Source organism: Phyllostomus discolor, chromosome 12 (assembly GCF_004126475.2).
Source record: "Phyllostomus discolor isolate MPI-MPIP mPhyDis1 chromosome 12, mPhyDis1.pri.v3, whole genome shotgun sequence".
NCBI classification, from domain to species: Eukaryota; Metazoa; Chordata; class Mammalia; order Chiroptera; family Phyllostomidae; genus Phyllostomus; species Phyllostomus discolor.
This window is the reverse complement of record NC_040914.2, coordinates 35,193,142-35,219,136: the sequence shown is the minus strand read 5'-3', so window position 1 is coordinate 35,219,136 and position 25,995 is coordinate 35,193,142. Positions and strand designations below refer to the sequence as shown.

Below are 25,995 nucleotides of genomic sequence, written 5' to 3'. Positions count from 1 at the left end.
GGTGCTTTATAGAGATTTCCGGATAACAGCGGACCCTCCAGAGCACTGCCTGAGTAACATTGACCCCACAAAGACACAACTACCCACAAGGATCCCCAGGCTATATCTCAGGAGGACACAGGTTTTAACAACTTCTCCACTCCCCACCCTGCATCCTACCTACCCAGCCTTCACATCACAGCAAAAAGCCAAAGGAAGATTCTCTGGCAAGTGCCGCTCCTCCAGAGAGCATCCCGGCCGACAGGCTGCAGGAGCCCAAGGGTGATTCGTCAAACTAACACACTTGAATCTTTTTCAGGCATTACAGGCTTGGCAATCTGCATCTTGCTAAGCCTCCCTTTCCCCACATTTTTTAGACCCACGTAGATTTCAAGGGAAATTCAATATGTGTGTTGCTGAATCACCAAGGCTTCCTTCAGCAGAGTTGTTTAGTGAGAGTCACTTCGTGTCCAAGAATCTTCCGGAACCCTTTCATAAGCCCCCGAAGTGGTGTTCCTTCTAACCAGGGAGTGCATTTTGTCCAGAGTAAAGTGAACTCCAGTTCCCAAATCATTCAGACGTGGTGGAAAGCACAGAACCCCTGACTTTTGACGAGGGTTGGAGCGTTTGCAAACAACTTCTCACGTCACTGAGAAAGCCTGGGGATGGTACTGAGAAGGGTGGTGTGTTCAGTTCTGCATACTTTAAAACCGAAGGTCAGACTTTCTCAGTGCCTGGATTAGATGCTGGCCTGGCCGTGTGGCTCCCCAAGCTGGGTGGCCCATGGACCTGTGTGGCAATATCAGCTCTCTGGGCATTGGCACCTCCCTCGGTAACCTGGCAGGTGCAGCCCCAACAACTAAAACCATGGGTACTCTAGGATGATAGGCTACCTGCCCATCCCCATGAGGGACCTTATCCCAAAAGGGGTTTCTTCCCTGGGTAGGACCTCACCACACCCGATTTACGCTGTGAATGAATCAAAATGAGCTAGCTTCACCTACTCCATCCCAGAGTTAGTGTTGTCTTTGGTTTTTAATTTGCTATAGAACTAGTACAGAATACTCAGAACATTTGCTCAAAGTTTAAAAAAAAAGTAGAAAGGAGATGGTGATAAGAAGATTTTTAATGCACTACTTTTTCTATACAAAAAAATGACATATTTATTCCACCTGAGTTTATAATTCTGTTGGTGTACTCACGGCAGTGGACAGAGTTTAAATAACCAGTTGTGTCATTTAAGGTGAGGTTCAGCACATGGAAGAGAAAACCTCAATAGTAGGCTTAAATGAGAGAGGACCCTTTGCTTACATGAGAGAAACCCAGGCAAGGAAATCCTTGGCAGAGAACCTGTTCTCAGGCTCCTCAGAGAACTAGGCTCTTCCTATGTGCCTTCTCCCACTTCTTATCATGTAACTTCCATTCTCAGAATTGCTTTGTGGTCACAGGATGGCTGCTTGAATGCCTGCTCTCACGTCTGAGCTCCAGGCAGCAGAAGGAAGAAAAACACCTCTCGGCTGACTCAGCCCCACGTGAAGAGCTTCTTTGAGAGCCCAGACCAGAGATGTGGCTTATAGCTCATTAACCACGCCTGTGTGCAAGACAGGCTGGGAAATATGTTTGAAACGATACCAAAGCACACCGCTGCCCTCAACCAACAGGGTTTCACTGGCAAGAAAGTAGGGAAGCTGTCCCTACCTAACCCGCTGTGCTCTCTCCTGGCTTTGTCACAGCTATCTGTCACCAGAGTTGCTGGCGTCAGGTGGACCAGGGAACTCGGTCGGATGTCAGTTGGTTCATCTTTGTCAGATCTGGGTGCCTCTGGAGTGACTGATGACAACTGGTCACAACTGGTGACAACTTTTGGGAAAACAATTTGCGTGTTCCCTGAGGACAGACTGAGGGAGTAGCGTAGGGAGAGCTTTCTGGATCTTCTTTCCTCCTGAACGTGAAAGGCAGGTAGCTCCCCACTCACGTCAGTTTGGGTGGCATCGAAGAGTTCACATGCAACGTGGAGTCAAGTTCACTGACACCGGCAGGGAGGGGCGCCCAGGGAAGTCGGTCTTCTCTCTCACCTCAGGGGTACCTGTCTGCCCATTTTACAGCCAAGAACACGGAGGCTAGCGCACCCGCCCGGAAGAGCTACGCTGGTCCCCTATCCACAGAACCACCTTCACCCAGGGAGCCTGGCTCTCCAAGAAAGGGCTCCACACGCCCAGGTGCCAGGGCCTCGCCTTGACTCCCGAGTGCTAGGTGGGGTCGAGTGTCCTTTGGGAGACAGCTCCTCAGCTGACCCCCAGCTCCGGGCTTCTGGGGGCCCTCACAGGCCTCTGGGCACCCCCAGTGAAGCTTTGACTTGAAACAAAACAAAATGGGGACTCCATGGTAAACAGCATCACCACTCAATAATGTTTGCGACAGACCTCAACCTCCCCCGCCGTGTTTATTTATTTTTCTTTTTTTAATTGAATTTTATTTATTTGTTTTGAGAGAGAAGGGGAGGGAGGGAGACAGAGGAGAGAAATACTGATGCCTGCCTGAGAGATACCAGTTGCCTCTCGAGCGCCCCCTACTGGAGACCTAGCTCACAACCCAGGCATGTGCCCTGGACTGGGAATCAAACTGGCGGTGACCTTTAGGTCCACAGGCCAACACTCAATCCACTGAGCCCCACCAGCCAGGCCTCCCCGCTCCGTGTTTAAAAATGGAATTAAGTTGAGCTTTTGGTAGGGGAGTGGGCACATCTAACTTGATTTTATCTTAGTCTTTTACTCGCGTTTATGTTTACTGAGTGTTCCGTGAACAAACCAGCCCTCCAAAGGAAGTGTCGTGGATTCGGAGACTCTGAATTGGGTGGAATTCTGACATGCGTGGGAGCCAAGCAGCAGGCCGTGGTGGAGCGGCTGTCGACCGGGGAAGCGCCCACCAGCCGGAGAGAGTCCAGGGGAACGTGCTAACTTCCCAGAAGAAAAGCCTGCTGGGAGCAATCCATCCGCGTCTGCGGGAAGGGCCAGAAAATAAGGAGCTGGCGTGTCCCGAGCCCTTTACAGCTTATGAAGCACTCCGCACCCTTTTCCTGCTCCAGCTTCCCCCAGCCCTGTAAAGTGGGAAGGAGATGATTTTACAGAAAAAAGAAGAACGAAAGCTCAGCGGGATGAAGTATCCAGCCACAGAGGCACCGCCGGAATCGGGTCAGGGATGTGGCTTCTGGCCCCTGGGGATGCTCAGACAGACCCCTGCCTGCCAGTCAGCACCTGGCGGCCCACCGTGGGAGAAGAGGGTGCTCCCTCCTCCCCTCACCCCTGTGGGCAGCACCTCTGAGTGCAGGAGATGAGAGACACAGCCTCTACTGTCATTTTGTACCTTCGCTGTGCTCCGTGCTTCCCGGGCGACGTGGGGCTACAGGACACAGGTGCAGAAGAAGGTGAAAGATCCCCCTCTTCCACGCCCTGTATCGGCCGCCCCCACACGAGTCTGGCTGGGGTTTCCTCCACTGCGGGTGATGTCTGGGGCAGGCACCCACATGCCTCTGCTTACTCACCTGGAAAATGGGGAGAAGAGCCTCTTGCCTCCCTCCCACTGAGCGGCAAGGCAGGGGAGCCGAGGGGAGCCTGCCCGTCTGGACAAGTCTGGAGCCAGGCCCAGCCTCCTGGGCTGTGCTCTGGAACCCTGAGGCTATAGCCGAATGCCTGGCTGCAGCCCCCAGCCAGGTTCCCAGGATGATGCGGGTGGGGGCGCTGCTCGAGCGGAAATGCAGGCGATACAATCCTCCAGGCCGGGCGCTCCGGGTCGTGGTGGCGCCGGGAGGCAGCCTGCATTCCTGACTTCAAGGTGACCAAGTGGCTGGCCACCATCCACCTGGGAGCAAGCAGGCTCCGTGTTCACCCTAAGGAAGCAGAGATCCGAGCCCCGGCCACATCTCCTCCCACCTATCCAGAAGTTATTTCAGCAACCCAGTGTCCTCTACACATTTTCAGGGCTTTTTTTTTTTTTTTTTTTTTTTAGCGCTGGCTCCAGTGAATGAAGCTCACCCATCCAGAGTCCCAAAGAAACCCTTGCAGAGGGGGGTTCAGTTGAGGTCTGGTCATGCTGGGCGCACCCCAGGCACACAGGCTCAGCATCCACCCGCGTGTTCCTGAAAGACCTGAGTGGGGACCACGGGGCCGGCCAGGCAGGACAGCGAGCCCAGGGAGTGGCAGGAGCGGCTGGGGAGAGAGCCGGCACTGGTCCAGGACTCACCACTGTCGGAGAGCCCAGCATCCAGGACAGACTCACCGCTGTCCATCAACCCTAATCCATTCAGGGGACCTGCTGTCCTCCTCCCATCCCTCACCTGTGCGTCCTAACCCACAGGAACATAGGCCCCTTTCACCCCCTGGAGGGCGGGGCACCCTGAGGAGAGGGGATTGCAAATGCTTTCAGGCACCGCAAGGGAGGAGAGGGGGGCGGAGATGGACGCCGACACCCCCAAACAAGCAGGGGGAGCCTCAGACAGTAAGAAGTACCCCGCCACTTGAGATTACTCACAGAAAGAAAAGGGCGGAGGGGCTGAGCCCACCTGGGGATTAAACCACTGCTTGCGTCCCCAGCCCGTGCCTCCGGCATCATTGTTCCAGGGATGCCACGGAGGAGAAGCCGCTTCCAGGTCTCAGATGGGACCTGGGGCCAGTCCGGGTCGTTGGTGGGACTTCTCTGACAGGGCAAGACGGGGGGGGGGGGGGGGGGGGGGGGGCGGGAGTCTGTCTCTGCGTCTCAGGGGGATTCCGGGCTTCCACTCTGAAAACCTGAGAAGACGCCTTGTACTTTCTCTTTTTTCATTTTTTTTTAAATTGCAGGATATGAGTAATTAGTGCATTTTCCAAATCAAAATCGTTGCATCCCAGAGTCCTGGGCTGAAGGGCGGCACGATACTCGCAAGGCCAGAGGCCCAGCTGCCGGGACCCCAGAGCGCTGCGCAGAAAGCGCAGGAGTTTTCCTTGGTCTTTTGGCCCTTGGCGCGTGAAGCTCCAACACCCAGGGGAAATTCTGGTCCCAGCTCGGGCCGAGTAGGGCGTGGCGGGCGTCTGTGGTACTAGCGAGACCCCCTGGCAAGGCAGCCAGACTCTAGGCCAAGGCACAAGACGCCCCGGCCCCACGGGCGCGCGCCGTCCGGGAACGCAGCGCAGGCCCCAAGCAGGCAGCAAGGAGGCGGGCGTTGTTGCGGGCGCGCTGCGCACCCGCCCAGGTGGAGCCGATACACAAGAGCTGCGGCGGACAGGGGGCGGCAGGTGCGGAGCACGGAATGGCCGGACTTCGGGGAGACAGCCGGAGGCTGCGGTCTGCTAGTGTCCGCGTCTCCACGCCTTGCTGCGACCCACTGCCCGCACCCTGAGACTTTCGGACCCAGCGGCACTTCGGTTTGCTCCACCAAGCGCAGCCTCCAGGGCGGGGAGAGAGCTGCGCCGAGGCCGGGCTCTGGCAAGGGCGGCGGGAGGGGTGGGGTGAGCCAGGCCAGCCCCCTCCCCTCCCGGCTGGCCCTCCCTTCTCCCCGTCCTGCAGCCAATTAAACGGCCCCCTCCAGCGGGAGGCGTGGGGCTCTGCATAAAGCCGCGAGGAGCTGTCAGCCTTCGAGTAGGCTGCGCACCACTCAGAACTGAGCGGGTCGACTCGGGCGCCGCGGGGCTGGCCGGAGAGCGCGGAGGAGCCATGGCTACCAACGGGGCCGTGGAGAACGGGCAGCCGGACAAGAAGCCGCCAGGCCTGCCGTGCCCCATCAGAAACCTGGAGGTCAAGTTCACCAAGGTGAGGTGGCGCCCATCCCAACCGACGGCAGCCGGGCTCCGTGCAGGGCTGCCCAGCTCGGGATGAGCGGAAGAGGGGCCAGCAGGCCGGGAGCCCCGGGTGCCCCGCTCCGAGCCTGTCGGGCGCTGTAGGCGGTGCGCTCTCAGCTGACTTCGCCCGGCGCTCGGGACCTCCGCTGTTCCATTTAGGCTGGGCCCTCCTGAAGCCGAGTTCCGCGCAGCACTCCCCAGGCGGGAAGCCTGCTCCCGCACGTGTGTCTACTGCGCACCCATGGGGGACTCCGCGATCCCCAACCCCGGACGGGCTCTCAGGCGGCGAAGCTCAGAGCTTTCAGCCTCAAAGCCTGGCAGGAAAGACCGCAAAGACCCCCACGCGGGCGCGCGCACCCCGACGTGCCCTCAGGGCAGGGCCGGCTTTGCGGAGGAGCGGAGGTGCGGGCCTCCGGCGCGGTGCGCTCCCCACAGACCCTGCCGAGGGTCCAGGACTGAAAGGGTCGGCCTTCCGGAGGGTAAGAGGGCGCCAGGGAACGTGAAGAGAAGGTCTGGGAGCTCTGGCTCCTCGGAAAGATGCCAGGGGTAGCAAAGGGAGAAACGTAGGGGCAATTCCGTGCTTAGCTTGTACCCGGCTGACCAGTGGAGCGAGGGGAGGCGGGAAGGTGATTTCTGGTCCAACTGCTCTGGAGCCCCGAGGCCCTGGTTTTGACGGAAGCAGCAGCCAGATGGGCGCCTAACAGGGCCTGGAGCGCTGCGGGTGGCAGGACCCATCGCGCCACAGAGTCCGGAGGTTCTCTGCCTTTCTGCGCTGCGGGCCCTGGAGGCTGGGGTGTAGGCAAAGCGGTGAGATCACCTGCCTGGGGGCAGGAAGGGAGATGGCGAGGCCTGAGCGCCGCGGACCAGCAGGCCAGTCCAGGCCAGCCCAGCCCAGCCGGGCCGGCGCGCAGAGCTCTGGGCGTCCCTGAGGCTGTTTGGAGGGGGCCTTGGGCAGGGGCCGGGTGGTTGGGGGTGTGGGGCGGGGGCGCCTTCAGGAGCGCAGACCCGGAGTGCGGTCCGCTTCCGCGTTCCCCAACGACGTCTCCTTTTATTTTCGCATGTTGTCCGGGAGCCCCCAACTCCAGCTGACACAGCACTTAGAAAACTCCCCCATCAATTTTACTTTCAAAAGTAGCAATTACGCCTCTCAAATAGTTTTAATCAGGCGGAGAACGTTGCAGGCCACCAAGTGTGGCCTTCAGATTCTGGTCTCTTGGCACTTGAACGGCGGCAGCGGGGCCTCTGATCACATGACAACCAAATTAACTGTTTTCAGAGGGCTCCGTAATCAGCGGAGCCCCTCCCCATAAAGGCCGGAGATTATTTTCGATGCAGTTTCCCTGGCAGTATCGGCTTCAGAGCGAAAACTCCAACACCAGTTTTTTGCTGGTGCTCCAGCGCCTGCGGGTCGTGGTGGATGGCGTTTTCTCTTATTTTCGTTTTATAGGGTTTAAAAAAAAAAAAGGACGTAGAAACCAGAAATTACGTTTAGGATTGCCGTTTTACGCTTTACTGTTGTTGTTGTTGTTGTTGTTTTTGGGGGGGGTGGGGGTTGCTACTGGAGTGATGCAGCCCCATGTGGAAAGTTTCTCTTTTTCTGCACATCCTGATGGCCCGTGGAAAGGAGGGTCTTACGTGGCACATTCTCGGAAGACCAGCGCGGCCCGTCTTGTTGGGTCCTCCCCAGTCCCAGGGGATCAGCACCGGGTGTGTGGCTGAAGCCGAGGAATGGCCACGGGATGGAGAAGAAGGGAGAACCCGGCCCCTTATGGGATCCCAGGCCACGAGGCGGCACGGCCTGACGAGAGACCACAGTCTCCTCCTTCCCTGTTCAGGGTGAGGCTTCCGCCTCTCCTTTCTCCTCACCCGGGGCCCACCTCCACAAAGACCCCCGCCCCCAGCGTTTGTGGGGCCCAGGCAGCCTGTGTGCTGTGGCCGAGGGTGGGCACCCGGCGAGCCGGGCTGGGGGAGCTTCTGGCTGGAGAGGCAGCCAGCAGAGGCTGGAGGAACAGATCTCTGGACCCAAGGCCCAGGGCGGGCAGTCAGGAGCCGGTAATGGTGTGTTATTTTTCAAACTCGATCCGCTGCGCTTCCCGCTCACGGAGGACATGCCAGAGGCCGGTGTCTGAGGCTCTACGGCCCAGGCTCAGTCCAGTTTCCAGAAGGACAACCTTGGTTGGTTCGCACATGTTTAGCACGGGGCTTGCTCTGCAATTCCGGTGCGGGCAGTGTCCCTCTAGAACACGCCCATGCCCCCACAGGTCTCCGTGGACAGCAACCCCGTGTGCTTTGGGGGCCCCTCCCCTTCCTTATACAATTTCTCCTGGTAGCCAAGCTCCTCAGAAAGCTGGTCTCGTTCAGGAAAACCGGCGCCTAGGGTTGCTTTGATGAAAAGATACCATCCCCTCCAACCTCCTTTTCTGAAAACGCACTCCTTTTGGGTTGAGCTGGGATCTGATGAGAGTCCGTGGAAGTGGCACCTGCAGAACCCACTCAGGTGACAGCTGTTCTCGCTTCTCCCCAGGGGACCGGGCTCCTCGCCACAACGGCGGCTTTGCCGGCTCGGTCCCGATAACACCATTGCATTCCTCCACGGAAGTCAGAATTCTGTCTACAGCTCCCTGTCTCGTACCCGGGCTGTTTCACACCCGAGTCTAGGGGAAGGATTCTCTTTCCGGCTAGCTATTCTGATTTGAGTTCAAAGCAATACCACCAACGTTCCCGGTAGGCCACGCTCACCGACCCCCTTCTTTATTCGTGTTTTTGTTTTCTTTTCATGGAGAGAAAATCAACAGTGGAAACCACTTACGGCGTTACTTACTAGTGTAGTAGAAAGAGGAAAAAAAATGTTGCTAATTTAGGAACATGGTGATGGGGAAAATATGGTCGGAGTTGAGCAGTCTGCTTTTTTTTTTTTTTTTTTTTAAGGATCCACGTCCTAGACAATCAAGTCATTTTGGGGGGGAGGCACATGCTTGGAGATGAAGGGTAACAGACATCTGACCGTTGCAATCTGTTTCGCTCCCCTTTATTTATATTCCCTCCTACCACCTTCTCATTTTCCGTGCCCCCACCCCCGCCCTGGAACTGATACTGGGAAGGCCCTAGAATCAGCAGTTTTCACTGACAGGCTGTATTATCTAACCCACGAAATTTCATCTTCCGACAAATGGGCCTCTCCTCCTGGCCGCGCTTCCCTCCCCGCGCTAACTTAACTCTTCCGCACTTATTAATTTCTCACTGTTCCCGGGCGATTGCGCCCTGGATGGCAAAAGTCGGCTGTTGGGTTTGGTTTCAGCTGGAAGAATAAACCTGTAATTGTAGCCTGGCCCTGTCGGCGGGCTTCCCTGGGGGCCCGGCTTCTCGCTGAAGGCGCTGAGCTTCCAGAAGCCAGCCCGGCGCATCCCACGGGCGGGCGAGGGCCCTCTCTCAGCTCTGGATTCCACGCAGTGCGGCGGGGGAGGGCCCTGCCCACCTGCCCGGCCAGAGCAGGCCTTCTGTCTTCACCCTACCAGTCTCAGACTTCCCTGCTTTTCAGGGCCAGTGATCCCAGCGGTTTCCCCGGCTGCTTCTCAGAGCCGGCTGCCTTCCCCGGGAGCCTTGGGGTTTTTACAGGAAGGCCCAGGACAGAGGGCAGAACCAAGCCACTTGTAGGGGGGAGGGGGCAGGCGACCTCCCTCTCATCTGTCCAACAGGATAAAATTCACAATAACTGAAATTCACCCTTGTAATGACCCAAGCCTTCTTTTAAAGGACCCAAAGAAAAGCAAAGATATGCGTACGGGTAGAGAACAGAATCTGATAAGCTAGTTCTGCACGTAGAAATCACTGACGGCGTTTTATTTGATGGACATGCTTCTTGAGCCTTGTAGCCATGTCTGTGACCCGGGACTCCCTGACGCTGTGCTGGGCTGTGGTGACGAGGCTGTCCCTGCCTGCCCCAGCCAGAGACTGTCTGTCCCTCGCTGGGTAGACAGGTCCTCATGCTGGTGTGTGGTGGCACCTCTGTGCCTAGTTCTCTTTCGAAAGCCCCTCTGTGTTGCAACTGAGCGCTGAACCCGCCACCCAGGTATGGGCCCCAACAGGGAATCGAACTGCCGACCTTCCGGTTCACGAGATGACGCTCCAACCAACTGAGCCACACTGGCCACAGGGCTAACGTGATGTTTCTTAAAGCCGTTAGACTCGGAGTAAACAAAGAGTAAATAGCACATACATCTCCACGTGCGGGTGTTGCAAATTCTTTTTAGTTTGCTTATTTTTTAACAGTCTCATTCTTGGCTTTGTTCTACATAACTCAGGCTCCAAACTAAGCGATTTTTGTGGCTTAATTCTTCGGTTTTGCATTCAAATGTTTATGTGCTACGTCTGTTCATATAACCAGAACACTTCCTAACCTTGATATTTATCTTTGTATTCCAACACTGGCTTTTATTAAGCCCAACCTGCAAATAGGCGGTTTTGAAGGGGACGGGGGAGGGGTGCTGGTGGTCATTTGTAGACGGCAGGGTTATAGCGAGGTTGTCTAAACCAGCTCCTTGGCAGTCCAGCGGGCGGAGGGCGTGGGGGGCTGCAGCAGTCAGAAGAGAGTGTCCACGGCCCACCTACCCTGCAGGGGCAGGCGGACGCCTTAGCACGTCATGCATGTAACCCTATTTAATCTTCCCCCAAACTCGAGGAGACTATAGCATTTAACTGACACCCTTATTTAACTACACAACACAGCTATTCCTCTGTGAATCCATGCTATTAAAAAAAAAAGAGACTCTTTTAGAAAAAAATCTGAATATCTTTGGCTTTATTATGACGAAAAGTAATTCTCTGAGCACAAATGAAAAGTCGAGAGACTTGGATCCTAGGCCTGAGTGTGCTCCCAGTCCAGCGCGGGACTCTGTCCCCGCTCCCGGTCCCAGCTGGAAGGCAGCGGGTGGGCGGGGCAGGTGGGCAGGCGGCGGCGGGCAAGGGCCAGACTTCCCCGCAGCTCCTCAGCCTCCTGGCGTGGTGTGATTTTGATCTAAGCCTAATGCACTGCAACTTCCTCTCTCGGTTAGATATTCATCAACAACGAATGGCATGACTCCAAGAGTGGAAAAAAGTTTGCCACATACAACCCTTCGACTCTAGAGCAGATCTGCGAAGTGGAGGAAGGTGATAAGGTAGGTGTCCGCCACCCGGCCTCTGGCAATCCGATTTCGGAGAAGGAAGGGATGAGCGGGCCAGTCGGCTTCGCCGGGACCAGGCAGCCCAGAATGAGATCCGTCAGGGACAACGCGCCACAGAGGTTCTCTTTCGATGGATGTCTCCCTGTCCAGGAGGGTGACCTCCGCTGTCCTCATCACGTGGCTCAAGGGAAGGTTCTTATCAATTATGTGGACGTGGAGGCGTTAAAGAACCTCCCCAGAAAGTGTTTTCAGTTGGTGTGTTTCACCAAATGCAGCTTGAAGGAAAAAAGACTTCCCAACCAAGCCACACAGGGGTAATGGCATTGTGTGACGGCCAGATTGCTTTTCCGCCAGAAATGTAAATGATCATGTGATATATTGTAATAAGCTTATTATCACTCAAGCCATATATGTATATTATATCAGTATGCAATATAACACATGGTGTGTATGATAAGCCACATTGTATAGGTTGTATACACCACTATAGAAAATATAAAGCTAAGGGACTTCTGAATATGTTCTTGATACAATCACTTTTTTTTTTTTTAATTTTTAGAGAAGAGAAGGGAGGGAGAGAGAGAAACATCACTGTGTGGTTGCCTCTCATGTGCCCCCTACTGGGGACCTGGCCCACAACCCAGGCATGTGCACTGACTGGGAATCAAACCAGTGACCCTTTGGTTCACAGGCTGGCGCTCAATCCACTGAGCCAACACCAGCCAGGGCAGAATGTGTCCTTGATAAATTCCAAAGTGCCATAAAGTGTCTTACATCTTTTTAAAATAAGTGCCACTGGGGGAAAGGCCATAGGTGATTTTTTTCTGAGGAGAGATGGGAAATGGAAACCTCTTCTCAACCCCCGGAGTGCTCCCCTGGCACTCCTAATGCGTGTATGAGTGATGTTGCATGTGGAGGGGGTGAATGGCCCCCCTGTAAAATGGCCTTGAATTTGAGGCCCCGCCACAGCTTCATGATCATTGTGCGACGCCCAGTGGTTCCACCGGTACAGACCCTCTGACGTGCAGCGCCACGTGGAAAGCCCTGTTTACAAAGATGCGGAGGCTGAGGAGCACATATGGAGATACGAGGCGGGGGAAGGGTGCAAGGCACGATGCTCAGCAGGGGCCCCATATCAGGGAGGAGAAGGAGACCCTGCCCTGGGCCCGAGGTCCTAACATCTGTCTCCCTAGCCCAAGCTGGCACTCACCTCGAAGCACACTTTGGAGCCACAGAATGTTGGTGGGGTGCTCCTCTCGACTGAATCAGGTGCACACTGCCAACGCAGCTCCCTAGGAGGCCCCGAGGGGCCAGGGGGATGAGCCGTGGCCCGCCAGCAAGCAGAGCCTCGAACCCCATTTCCCTGAAAATAACAACCAGGGAGATTACTCTGAACACCTTTCACTGCTTCTTTTCTAAGTAGAAGGCTCCCCTGATAGTAGAAGTCATTCTCCTGTCAGTGCCCAGAAGGTCCAGTTCCTTGTCTATAAAATGGTGAAAAAAAAGTCCCCAATTCTCCCCATCTGGGGACTTTTCCGATGAGCCCGGTTCTGAGACCGGGAGAGTGCCCTGCGCCTAGCCTCACTGTCCGAATGGGGGGTTGGGGGGGTTGGGGGGGGGGGCTCGGTGGGAATAAAGTGCCGAAACACTCATCTCCCGCCTCGTCCGGTGACCGGTGGGTGAGCGTGTGCCCGCACGGAGCTAGCAAGTGGAAAAATCTTTTCCTGCTTGGGTTACCAAGAAAAATACCTCACTCCGATCGGTGGTTTTATAAACTATTTTAAAACGCTTTAGAACCCAAAGGAAAGTTAATACTTGGCCATGGTAAAAAAATAAAAATCTTAAAGACGACTGAAGATGGAAGGAGGGAAAACTAAGACAGCCCCCAGCCATTGCCGCCCACCCCCTCCTGCTGGCCCTGGGGAGGCAGGTCTCTGCGAGTCCCTGTAGCTGTCCCACGTCGCTGGCATCGCGAGGTGACACGCGCTCTCTCTTGTTTTGGCCACTCAGGCCGACGTGGACAAGGCCGTGGAGGCCGCCCATGCCGCCTTCCAGAGGGGCTCACCGTGGCGCCAGCTGGATGCCCTGAGCCGGGGCCGGCTGCTGCACCAGCTGGCCGACCTTGTGGAACGGGACCGCGTCATCCTGGCGGTGAGTACACGCACGCGAGGGACAGGCGTGGGGCAAGCCAGCCTGGGCGAGGGTCCCGTCCCCTGTGGGGCATGGGAGAAAAGACCCGAGGCGCTAGCCTTGGGTGACCGTGGCTTTGCTCGGGCTTTGGGGTGCAGTGCCCTGGAGTAGGCAGCGGTCCATGCCCCTGGACTTGACCTGTTTCCTTTGGAAGCTGGACTCGTGCCCCCTGCAGCACAGCTGCCTGGAGGAAGTTCTGCTTATTTCATGGTTCCCAGGCTTGAGACAGTCACAGACAGCGGATGGACTGGTCCTACCTTGTGCATTAATGAACATCCCTTTTTTTCCCCATGTACTCCCTTTTACACTTAAATTTAACCTCGTCCTGAGTGACAATATCTATGGACTCCCAGGTTTAATGTGCTGGTGGTATTTTTTTTCAATATTTATTAAAATAAAGGCCACCACGTAACCTAAAAATTATTCCCTTATGACCTACAAATCATCTCGGCGTCACTCTTGAACTGGGCAATGGCAAGGCTATGTGGCGGGAAGGTAAAGGCAGGGAAAGCTAGTTATCCCAAACCTCAAGAATGTGAAAGACCTGGGTTCAAATCCCCGCTCTGCCACTTTCCAGCTGTGTGATTTTGGATGAGTTGCTTGACCTCTCTGAGCATATATGTCTTCATGGAAAGGGTCACTGATAATGGTATCTAAGTGTTGTAAGAATGACCCGTTTAAAGTCCTAAGCAGACTCCCTGGCACGCAGCAAGCACTGAATAGATGATACCTATTACCAGGAGTAGCCGTCTCCATAGTAACACTGTCTGAAGACCCAGGTTCTAACCCCAGCTACATACCCTCCTGGCCATTAATTTCTAGGCCCCTTATTTTCTCTGCTGGGAAAATGGAGAAATGAATTCAGCCCACTCCCTGAGGTTGGGCTGCTCGCATGCCCTGGAGCTATGAAAACATTTATAGGTTGTAAATGCCGTATTTAATAGGATCCTCAGACCCTTCTTTGGCTTTGTGGTGCGTGGTCAGAGGAAATCTCCAGGCCACCTTGTGCCCTGGGGTCCTTCGCCGCCTCTTGCAGCTCAGGCTCCTCTTTAAAACTAGCTCCAAACCCTGAGGCATGTCGGGAAGGCGGGAAGTCTCCTTTCTGGCCTCTGACATGTAAACACGGCTCTCTCCTCTCCTGATCCGATGTCAGCAAGGAGCAGCAAAGTACAAACACTCGTGGTGGACCGTGTCAGCCAGGACACTGACGTGACTCTGTGTGTCGCCACCAACTGTGTGTCTTGGGGACCAGGGCGGGTACAGGGATGCCCACTCTTGGGTGCCTTGTCCTGGGGGCACACCTCCGCCCAGAGACCGGAGCTCTGTCGGCCAGCCTGGCCCGTGTGCCCCCAAACCGAGGGAGGGCAGCTCCCTCCCGGCGTCGGCGTTTCTCTCCGAGGAGCCTCCGGTTTCTTCCTGCAACGAGAGGCAGCCTCCACTCTTGGGCTGCCAAACGGGCTTTTTCAAAAACATTTCTGTCTTCTCCTAGAATGAGCTCATCGGTGTGCAATGCGTGTGTGCGGGCTCCGGGCAGGGAAGAAGAGGATGTGCCCGGGGCTCCCCGCCCCGGCCTGTCCTCCGGGGTCAGTGTCGTCTCGGGGAGCCCAGCCCTCGAGGCCACCTTCACCCTCCCCCTGCCCGCCCCGAGGTCTGGCAGCACCGTGTGGGGGCAGCTGGCGGAGCCTGCCACCTCCGCCATTGGGACCTCGGCGCCCATGGGACATGAGACCAGCTCTTCACCACGGCACAAATGGGGCGAGACAATTCCTGGCAGACATGTTTTTATTTATTTTTTTTAATCCTCACCCGGGGTTATAGTGATTCATTTTTAGAGAGAAAGACACAGAGAGAGATCCATTGGTGGCCTATGTGCCCCAACTGGGGACTGAACCCACAACCTTTTGGTGCACGGGACGATGCTCCAACCAACTGAGCCACCCGACCGGGGTGGCGAATACAGTTTTTAAAACATGGGCCACAGCCTAGGAAAGCACCCCTCACTTGCCATCTTGATATGCCTGAGTTTGCAGGCTGCCAAATGCTTCCCCAAGCAATCTTGTCCTCTGGCTGGCTCCAGGGTATGGGCAGAGCTGGGCATTTACAACTGTGTTGAATGTTTGGAAATAGATGTGGGGGGTCTAGCAGCCCCCCCAACTTTCTCTCCCCTCCTGATGCAGTGGCACCCAGAATCCAGCTTTTCCGGGCTCATCGTGGGAGCCCCCCAGTAGGGGTCCTCCCTGTTCACTCTGTCTCTCTAAGCCTTGGCACACTTAGAATCAAGGAGTAGTTTCCCCCAGGGACTTTTCCTTGATTCTGCAGAGTCTGAGCATTTTGACACTAATTTTTTCAGAAGATTTGCTTGTCACTTAAAACATGAGAGGAAATAAACCTACCAGGAGCTGTGATTTACTCCTGGCTCAGCTACAACCACGGTTTAAAAGTCGCAATCAGTAGCTAAGACTCGGTTTCTTAGGTTCAGTCCTGGCAACTCAACTATGCATCCTTTTTTATTTTTATTTTTATTTTTATTTTAAAGATTTTACTTTTTTACTTTTAGAGGGGAAGGGAAGGAGAAAGAACATCAATGTGTGGTTGCCTCTCATGCGCCCCCTACTGGGGACCTGGCCCACAACCCAGGCATGTGCCCTGACTGGGAATCAAACCAGTGACCCTTCGGTTCGCAGGCCCAAGTTCAACCCACTGAGCCACACCAGCCAGGGCTATTTTTATTTTTAAAAGAATTCCTTGTCTAATCCCATGGTGACCAGCAAATTCCTGTTGTCACTGCACCCGGCAGCCTTGCCCAGGTGAATAAGGAGAAATAGCCAAGGCGGGCTGCACGCTCACCGCACACCAGGCTGGTGGGGGGCTCCTCCCCTGCAGCCCTTGCCATCCCATTTCAGAGGGGCGGAGCCTGAGGCCCAGAGAGGTGCGGTAACCTGTCCGAGGCTACCCAGCCAGAGACGCCCGACAATTTCCCATGATTCTAGGCGGCAGTCCTTTGCCTGCCTCTCCCTTTCTCATCCCAGAAAAGGGCCGAGAATAAACACCCAGTTCTGCCAGCAGATCTGAGGTGCTGTCTGCAGGAGCTGAGCCCTGGAGAACTCTTGGCGTGGTTTGCAATACCGGGTTTCCCCTGGGAAAATATGCATTCCAACTGGCAACGCCAGTTGATGCAAGCCAAAGTACAGTGGGCAGGCTGTCCCCTGGGCCTGCCCTGGTTCCTGAGCAGCACCACAAGGGGGCGGGACACACCCCCACGCAAATCCGCCCTATCGTCTTCAGCAGCTCGCAGTCCTGTGTCCTCGGTGTCCCCAGGTGAGGACTGCCGAGCGCACCTGTCTGGTCCAGACAGGGACGATGACTGTAAGCGCCATGGTTGTGACGAACTGAACATTGAAGGGGGCGCTCGCTGCAGGCAGACACAGTCATTGGTGCTTTGAGAACATTAACTCCGCCCACCGTCCCCTGGGCCCAGGGGTAGGTTGCGTTACTATGGTTATTCCCAGTTTACGGAGGAGGAAGCGGAGGCAGGGAGAGATCGCGGGACTCGCCCACGCTGGGAAAGCAGTTGCCTAGGTCAGAGGAGGCTGGAGTGAACGGAGTGGCCCAGGGTCTCACGAGGCTGTCCTGCAGGCCTTCCCGATGCAGAGCAGGACGTTAGGTGCCTCGTGTTCGGTGCCCGTCGCGCTGCCGCTGACCGGCTGGACGACCTTGGACGTGTCCGGGGCTCTGCCAGCCCCGTGTCTGCGCCCAGCCGGGAGGACAGAGCAGTCAAGCTCGGAGATGACGCAAAGGCGGGCACGTAGGGAGGGGCCTCTCCTCCTCTGTAAATCGTCGTCTCCCTGCCCGGCTCTAAAACAAGAATGCAGCCCTGAGCTATGTGTCTGGGCGGCCACTTCCTGCGGAGACCGGCGACGGGCAGTTTCAGCGCTGGGCTCAACTGGGGCCGCTTGTCTGAGGGACAAAGGGGCCCTCTGACACCCGGGCTGGAAATAGCAAAGAATCCTCGCCATTGAGGAGCTGCGTGCGCGCGTGCCCTGGGGAACCACCTCCCTCACCACCCACCACCGAGGGCGAGCCCACCCTGCCCCGCCCCACGCATCCGGCCCCTCAGCCCCGTTGTGGAGCATTGCGTCTTTGTGCCAGTAGTGTGACCCTTGCGGGCTTGTCCGTCACTCCACATTGCACCCGGTCAGCTGGGCCAGGGAGGAAGAACCTGTGTCCTCTCTTCCCCTTGGTTGGAGGAAGCCAGCCCTCTTGCCAGCCGCCCTGTCTCCAGCTGACCCTCAGAGAGCTTCCCAGGAGCACACAGAAGCTCGGGGCCCAGTCACACCGTGGAGGAGACAAAATACTACGGTGTCCTCCTTCCTGGCCAGGCTTCCCATCAGCCTTGCATCCACTGCCCTGTATGGGGACGCCTGACGCCTGTGCTCTGGCTGACCCCTCGGGGTCCTGACTGTCTGGGGCAGGTCTTATTTTTAAATGCAGCGCCTTACTTTCTTAGAGACTCATGCACCGAGAGGGGTGGAGATCGAGGTTCTGGAACCATGCATGGCCCCCCTCCCCCGTCCCATTTGTAACCTGACAGGGGAAAAGAAAATTATGTCTGATGTCTTGTCCTTGCAGACCCTGGAGACGATGGACACAGGGAAGCCGTTCCTTCACGCCTTCTTCATCGACCTGGAGGGCTGTATCAAGACCCTCAGATACTTCGCAGGGTGGGCGGACAAAGTGCAGGGCAGGACCATCCCCACAGGTGAACCAGCACGGGACTCTCAGCCTCGGATGGGGTCTTTTGGGGACCCTGCCTTTGCCTCCCTCCCTCCCTCCCTCCCTCCAGACGGCCACTGCAGAGCCCCTCTGGCCATTTTCCCAGTCCCTTCCCGGTCCCTAAAAAGCAATGTCAACTGTGCTGATCCTTCCAAGGCATTTTACTTATGAAATGGAGTTGAAACCACTTCTTTGTGTCATCGGCTTAGAACTGACACCTTTGTGGGCTTCTGGGTTCCTCTCTTGTCTTGTTACTACTTAAAATCTTTCCGTCTAGATTAATGTGTCTTCCTCCCGCCCTGCACCCTTCTTGCAGATGAGAGTGTGGTGTGTTTCACCAGGCACGAGCCCGTGGGCGTGTGTGGGGCCATCACTCCCGTGAGTACCCGGTTCCCCTCACCCCGCTCCCGTGGGACCCTTAGACACAATTCCCAGTGTGTGTTGATTCTCTGTCACTGACATTCATGGAGCCCTCCTGGCTCTGTGGTATGGAGCTCCGTGCTTGAGGGTCATCAAGATGGATGAGCGCCCCACTCTGGCACTCAGGGGACACTTCTGGCGTGTAACAGAAGGCAGCGTGGATTCCAAACAGAGGGGCCTGGAACGGCCACACCCTAGGGCAGGGGCCTTCCTAACTGGGCTTTGGCAAATGAGCAAGAACATGCAGCAGGCCAAGGGCTTTGCAAGGGAAGGAACGGCTGGAGCTGAGGGTGACTTCAGTGGGAGGACAGTGGGAGGCACCCGAGCTTAGACGGGGTGTGGAGGATGTGAGGGAGAGGATGAGCACCGGTGTCAGGTGGAGGGGCCCAGTTTCCAGCGGCCTCAGCTGCTGAGCAACCGGGACATTATTCACTGGGCGGTGAGCAGCTGGGCGGGGGCCGGGAAGGCCCCTCTGGAGATGGCAGCCATAATGCCGCCGTCTCACGCTGGTTTGTGAGGACCGAAGGAGCTCACGTTTCGTGTGGCACTGAGAACCATGCCTGGCACATAGCGAGTGCCCCGGCATGAGCTTTTGTCCAGCTTACTGTCACTGTGGTTTCGGTGCTCTTGCCTCTGTAGTCGAAAGATGAGGAGAAAAGCATTTCCCGAAAAGAATTTCACCAAGCGCCAGCTCACTGGCGGGGGTGGGGGAGCATGGATTCTGTGGCCTCTGAGTTGAGGAGACAAGGGTCTCATTTCTGCAGCCTTTAAGGGGCCAACGGCGAACCTGCAAGAGTGCCCATACAGTGGCATCCTCTTTGCAAAGAAGAACTCTCAGCATCCCCCAGAATGCACTTAGGAAGCACCAGGCGGGAATGCAACTCTGATCCTTGCAAACACCTATGTTACCCCTTTATACCCCCAAATCTGCACCATGCAAAGCAAGGACCCTCCACCGAGGCCTTCTTGGGCATCTGGAACGGGGTAGGGGGCTGGATCCAGGCCCCCCCAATGGCCTCTGTGTCCCATTGCAGTGGAACTTCCCCCTGCTCATGCTGGTGTGGAAGCTGGCGCCCTCCCTGTGCTGTGGGAACACCATCGTCATCAAGCCGGCCGAACAGACGCCCCTCACCGCGCTTTATCTCGGCTCTCTGATCAAAGAGGTGAGACGTCCGAAAGGAAAATATTATGTGTTCCCGATAACGGCCCCACCCCCGGGAAGCAGGCCACCGTCCCGAGATAAAGCCGCCCCGCCGAGTGGTACCTGTGCGTGACAGCCGGGCCCAGTCACGGCTGCGTGGGAAGGGGATGACGCCTGTTTCTCTTGGCGGCTCCCGCTCCTTCTGCCGCCCGTGGTCACCGATCTAGAAGGAACTCCACCCCTCCCACTGAGCTGCATGAGGAAACTCACGCTCACACCTACCTGAGGGCCGAACGTTTTCTGCCGAGAATTTGTGGGAGAGTCACTTGGGAGGGGGCTGAATATTCGGAGGTTTGGGGGGGTCTTGCGTTCGTGGTGAATGAAAGGGTCCGGGTTCCCCTTGGAGGGGTGATCTCGGCAGCGGAAGTGGCTGTCACCCTGCCATGCTCACCAGGGCTCTGCTCTCTGAACAACCAACCTCCTCTCCTGGGCAACTGCCCCTCGGGGGACACAGGGGACCCCAAGGGACACCTCCCTCCAGACACACGGGGCAGACCCACGGGTCAGGCACTCTGTCCCCAGCTTCTGTGTTGCAAAGATTTAAAAGAAGAAACAGGAAGGAAAGAGGGATGGGAGGGGAGATTCATTTAGCTCTCAGTCGCTGTTCAGCAGAGCTAACAGGATCAAGACTCAGGAAATCTCTCGCTTCCATGGAAAGCTGGGGGCACGGCCAGTACGTCACCCATTCCCCACTTTCTTTGACCAGTAATGCAGGGCACAAATAAGTCCTATTGATGGGACGTAGAGATCCTGCAGCCCCAACTGTTAAAAAACAGTGTCTGGGGAGAGGAAAGTCTTAAGCACCATGTCCTCACAGAATGAGTTTTAGGTAAGACCTCGGGTGCGTGGGGCAGAGCACCCCTACCTCGTTCCCCTGGCCTGGCCTCGGCTAATCTCCCAGAGGCCCCGTGCGTGCACAGCACGAGGCATGCATGGGAAAGAAACGGCAGCCTCTACCTGTAGGAAGTGCCAGGCGGGCCGGGGGTGACCCGAGTCCAACAAGCGAGAACTTGGAAGGGGTGACATCATGTTGCCATTTGGAACGTGAAAGGGGCAGATTTAAGGAATGAAAATGGACACTCGGAAGGGGTATCTCACAGCTGACTCTGATCCTTGGGGGTTGTGGCCAAGGTGTCCCTTTGCCCGGACACAGACACACACACACACACACACACACACACACAGTGAAGAGTGCTCTGCTACAGAGGGCCGCCGCTTGGGAGGAGGGGTGGACCCTCATCCTGGCCCAGCCTGCTCCCCACCCCCCTGGCCGACGGGGCTTGGGTCCCAAAGTGATTAGGTGACCTGGGCCCACACTTCCCAGTGAGGACGCCACACTGCGTGGGGACATCGCTTAGCCATGACTCTCTCGGGCGAAGCGGGGGTCCATGCTAGGCACCGGTCCCTTCTCCTACCTGAATGCCGTCTCGGTGTCCCCCAGGTCGGGTTCCCTCCAGGCGTGGTGAACATCGTGCCGGGTTTCGGGCCCACAGTGGGAGCCGCCATCTCGTCTCACCCTCAGATCAACAAGATCGCCTTCACCGGCTCCATAGAGGTAACGCCCCCCACCCCCACCCCCACCCCCACCCCACTGGCCATTGGTCACTGTGACCACCGCAGTCTGATTGGACAGCTGGGGACGTATCCTTAGTGGGGCTAGGACTCCATTTTCCTTTGAAATCTGGCCACGTTTTTGTACATAACAGTTTCTGAAAATCACTGGTCCCGTTTCCAAACTAAATAAATATTTCGTAGGACCCAGAAGCCTTAGGAGAAACAATAGATAAGAGGAAATAACACTGTGAAGTAGCCTTATGGAGATCAACATCGTGATTGAGGTTAAAGGGCAAATACGCTGGGAGAAAGACAGCCGTAATGTACACAGCTCCCCAAAGGCACGTGTCCCTAATGTGTAAAGTGCTCCTAAAAATCAATGAAAAAAAAAAGACCACAAGGTGAATGGTGGCAAAGCGGGCAGCTCAGAGGAGAGAAGTGCCGACTGCCCAATGAGCTTGACCTAGTTCACTGGTAATCGGGGAAATGCAAAGTCATATGCAAATTGGACTCTTCCTTTGTTTGTCCGTCAGATTGGAAAAAAATGGGAGTCTGGGCTGTACCCGAGGTGAGGGGACGATAGGCCCTCACTGTGCCTAAGGTGGAGGGTCCTGTGGCAGGACCCCCCCAAATCTGGATGTGTGCAGAACTTTTGATTTAGAAATTCCATTTCGCAGCAACAACTTTGAGCAGTAATCTCATGAGTATTTGTATTTCCTACTATGTGATATTCTGTGCAATGTCTTTTTTAATGTATTTTGTTTTATTATTTTTTAAAACTTATATTTATTTATTTTTAGAGAGAGGGGAAGGGAGGGAGAAAAAGAGGGAGAGAAACTTCAATGTGTGCTTGCCTCTTGCACACCCCCTACTGGGGACCTGGCCTGAAACCCAGGCATATACCCTGACTGGGAATCGAACTGGCAACCTTTTGGTTCTCAGGCCAGAGCTCAATCCACTGAGCTACACCAGCCAGGGCATATTCTGTACAATGTTGATAGCCTTTACAGCAAGGAAAGCTGCCCTGATCGCTTGATGAAACACAGAAAAGTGAACTGTAGGGAAGTATACAACACGATTCCATTAGTTCAAGTTTGTGGAGAGAAATAGAAATTGTCTGAAAAGGATTTCCCGGAAACTCTCGCCACAATCACCCCTGCGGGGGCGCGGGGAGTGGGGTGTCCTAGGGTGAAAGGAGATGAGAACTTCTCCCTTTGTTTACATGTATCAGTCTGTGTGATTACTTTCAATGGCACAGTACTTTCTCTGCACTTAAAACAGAAATGAGTGGCCCTGGCTGCTGTGGCTCAGTTGGTTGGAGCATTGTCCTGTAGACCAAGGGGTCATAGGTTCGATTCCCAGTCAGGGCACATTGCTAGGTTGCGGGTTCAGACCCCAATCGGGGCACATGTGAGAGGCAACTGATCGATATCTCTCTCTTGCATCGATGTTTCTTTCCCTCTCTCCCTCCCTTCCTTCCCCTCTCTCTAAAAATCAATAAGCATGTCCTTGGGTAAGGATTAAAAAAAAAAGAAAAAGAAAAGAAATGAATGAAAACTTCTCATGCAATCAGTGTCCCCATCTCCTTCTAGCAGAGTGCAGCCAGGAGCCCAAGTCCCTCTCCCACCACCAGCTGCACGACTCGGGGAGCATTATTAGGGAGCCATAGAGGGAATAGAATTGGGCCCTTGTACGGCATTAAAACAGGTAACGGCAGGCTGAACGGGGCAGCAACAGCCTCACTCCTGGCTCAGCTGGGGAGACAGAGGGACAGAGAGATGCCAGGAGTGGCCCCTGGCCTCTGGCTGCCCCCCCGCCAAGTCTTCCCAGTTCTTCACCCAGCAGCAAAACCAGCCCCATCCCGTCCCTGCCGCCTGGCCTCTCTCCGAGACCTCGGGGCTGCTCACGGGTCCGGCCAGGGGGTGCCCTCCCTCAGCAGCCAAAGTCAGGGACAAGAGACAGCCTCTGTGGCTCCCCACCCCTTGGCCCCACCAAGGAGTCGCCAGCCTGGGGCAGGCAGCTTTAGCTTCTGTTGTCCACCTGGGGGCAGTCATGTTCACTGTGGGCCTCTTTCAGACCTGGGTCCAGCCATCACCCAGGAGCTGGCCAATTTTTATTTTTCATCCTCACCTGAGGACAGGTTCACTGATTGGAGAGAGAGAGAGAGGAAGGGAGACAGAGAGAGAGAGAGAGAGAGAGAGAGACATCAATCAGTTGCCTCCCATACGTGCCTGGACTGGGGATCGAACCTGCAACCTTTGGGTGCACAGGACGATGCTCCAGCCAACGGAGCTACCCCGGCCAGGGCGAGCTGGCGCATTTTTAAAGTGCCCTCACACCTAGTTTGCGGGAACAGCCTCAGCCCCGGAGGAACCTAGCCCTGCCTCTCGCTACCCGCCTAGACAGGCCCCTGTGTGCACCTTGGTCTCTGAGAGTCTTCCATGGCACCTGGCTTTTTCTGTCCCCAAGATAAGTCACCAAGGGGTCCTGAGCCAAACCTACCCCCTAGCAGTGCATGAGATGACAGCAGGGACCGTTCAGGGACATGCGGGAGGTTGAGCACCATGGGTCGGTAAGGGTCCTCGGTATTTCACGGCCCACACATGCTCCCTACCCCCTGCCGAGGCCCCAGCCTCCGTGTGCGTTTCCAGAGAACCAGCTCCTCACCCTGCAGGTCCGCCGCCCTGACTCCCTAACTCTCAGCGGCTCCCTCTGGCTCTACCAGAGAGACCAACAGAACACTCTCCCTTCTTAGTGAGAGGTAGAGGGGCTGCCCTTGGTCCCCTGGGACCCTCTCCCATTCTAGCCAGACTGGCAAGCTTCTGGGAGGGCTGGTCCCCAGGACAGCGGAGGGGCTAGGTCCTCCACCGGCCAGCTGTGTCTCTGTGGGTGCATCACTGGGCCTCCCTAGGCCTCCCACTCCACCCCGAGCCGCGTGGAGCAGCTCGGACCGAGGGTGCCGGCGATATGAAGGTCTCAGGGGCTGGGAGCAGCCAGGGGAGGGAGCCAGACATTTGGGCCACGTCCGAGGTGTCATCTGGTCTGCTTGTCATCCTGAAGGTTGGAAAGCTGGTGAAAGAAGCCGCTTCCCGGAGCAACCTGAAGAGGGTGACCCTGGAGCTTGGGGGGAAGAACCCCTGCATTGTGTGTGCCGACGCCGACTGTGAGTCCCCCCCCACCCCACCCCCCACCAGGCTCTGCTGGGCTGTGGGGGACTCTGTAGTCCCTCCACACTTCCTCAGCCCAGTTCAGAACCAGCCACAACACGCATGTGCACGTGAGGGGGGGTGCTTCCCACCCTGGGGCATCGGTGATGGGGTGAGACACCAGCTTTATTGCAGAGAGAAAGCTCCACTGCAGGGAGATATGTCTTAGGTGGTCACCAGGGGGCGGCCTGGTTCTGCCCTTCAAGGTTGAGTTTACCTTCCTATCCCCTGTGGACAAGGTCAGCTTCTTCTCAGAGACCCCTGAGCGGGAAGGGATGGGACGGGGGACAAACAAAGGAGGGACAAGCAAAGGAGGGACAGGGCAGGTGGGTCCCACTTATTATCCATTCTGCCCTCCGAGCTGGTCTCTCTCGAGTGCATTCAAGCTCTCCAGAGACTCGAACTGGCCTCCACCGCCACCTCTTCCCCTGAAGCCACTCAGCATCCTGTTTACCTGTTGCAAGCCACAGCCTCCCCCACCTGCTCCTCCTGTGTGCCAGAAATTCCTTCCGGGCAAGAACAAAGCCTCCCATTCCGCACTCAGATAAGCTTGGAATGGCAACTATCCCTGAGAAAAATGTCCTCAGTGCGGTTTCTCTCTGATGCGTCAGTGGCGGATGCATTGGCTGGCCTTGGAGCTGGTGTTCCGTGAGAGAGAGAGGACTGTGAGAGCAGACTGCTTATTGTTATACGTTACTATTGCTATTATGATGTTCCCCGAGCCGGCGCTTCCCCGAGGAAGCACCCAGACTGTTGCTAATGGTTTCTGGAGCCTCGAGGGCGTTGCTGCCCTGGGACCCACATTCGAAGTGTCCAGACGCCAGGCCCGAAGAGGGCCAGGACTCCTGTTTTGCTGAGTGCTGCCCTCTCTGGGTTCCCCATCTGCACCTCAGTTCCCCCCCACACCCCCCCTCCACTTTTCCTCTCAGTAGGAAAACTATAGCTCGAACCCAAGACTCCTTCTGCTGGAGGGGGGGTCGGACATTGCCCTCCCCCATCTGAGGGGGCCGTGCTGGTCCATACAGTGAAACCCTGACGTCCTTGGCGTGCCCGGTATGGGGTCAATGACCACATGCCACCAGCCCCCACTGCTGCGGCCACCACCCCGGCTCCCGCCAGGAAACAAACTAGTTCATTGGGAGGAAGGGCGTGTTTAAGTCGGCACCAACAATGGGAGGTGCGGGGAGGGGCGGGAACCTTGGGATGCTATCCTGGACCCCACACCGACTTACGGAGAAGCCAGTGAGCGACAGCCTGGCTCTCAAAGCCAAGGGCAGCATTGCTTGGAGCTACCCCAAGAGCGATGCTGGATGTGGGTGGATCACCCGGCAGTGCACCTGCCCAGGAGGGTCCTTGCATCTTCTCTGTGCAGAGGAAAGTACCAGTGTGTGTGGTGGTGGTGGAGAGGGGGATGTACATTCAGCAGCCCTCCAATGTAAAAGACACCCCACTTAGCATTGGTAGCCACAAAGCTGGTCCCCAAAATCTGACTCTCTAAGCACCCTCTAGCTCCGTCTCAGTCCCTGGTTTTAATTCAGTGCCATTCAGCCTCCGATTCTCTGCAATTCAGACCCAGGCCTCGTCCGACAGACTCAGGGCTTTCTCTCCCTTTTTTAACTCTTAAAAGTCACACACGGTGTTATAGTCACTGAATCAGACCCTTCCTGCCGCCCAAGGCGGGACATCTGGGCTCCTTCAAC

At 56.2% G+C, this 25,995-nt stretch overlaps 1 protein-coding gene across 1 annotated transcript in view; it reads left to right on the top strand.

Annotated features, from left to right (window-relative positions):
- Positions 1–5,547: 5,547 nt before the first annotated feature.
- Positions 5,548–25,995, top strand: part of ALDH1A3 (aldehyde dehydrogenase 1 family member A3) — a 32,997-nt gene continuing 12,549 nt past the window's right edge. Inside the window, exons 1-8 of the mRNA XM_028502309.2 lie at positions 5,548–5,760; positions 10,841–10,945; positions 12,962–13,102; positions 17,771–17,900; positions 18,231–18,292; positions 19,369–19,497; positions 20,977–21,090; positions 24,150–24,252. Coding sequence (XP_028358110.1) covers positions 5,665–5,760; positions 10,841–10,945; positions 12,962–13,102; positions 17,771–17,900; positions 18,231–18,292; positions 19,369–19,497; positions 20,977–21,090; positions 24,150–24,252 — 880 coding nt within the window. The 5' untranslated portion in view covers positions 5,548–5,664. The remainder of the gene's footprint in view (positions 5,761–10,840; positions 10,946–12,961; positions 13,103–17,770; positions 17,901–18,230; positions 18,293–19,368; positions 19,498–20,976; positions 21,091–24,149; positions 24,253–25,995) is intronic.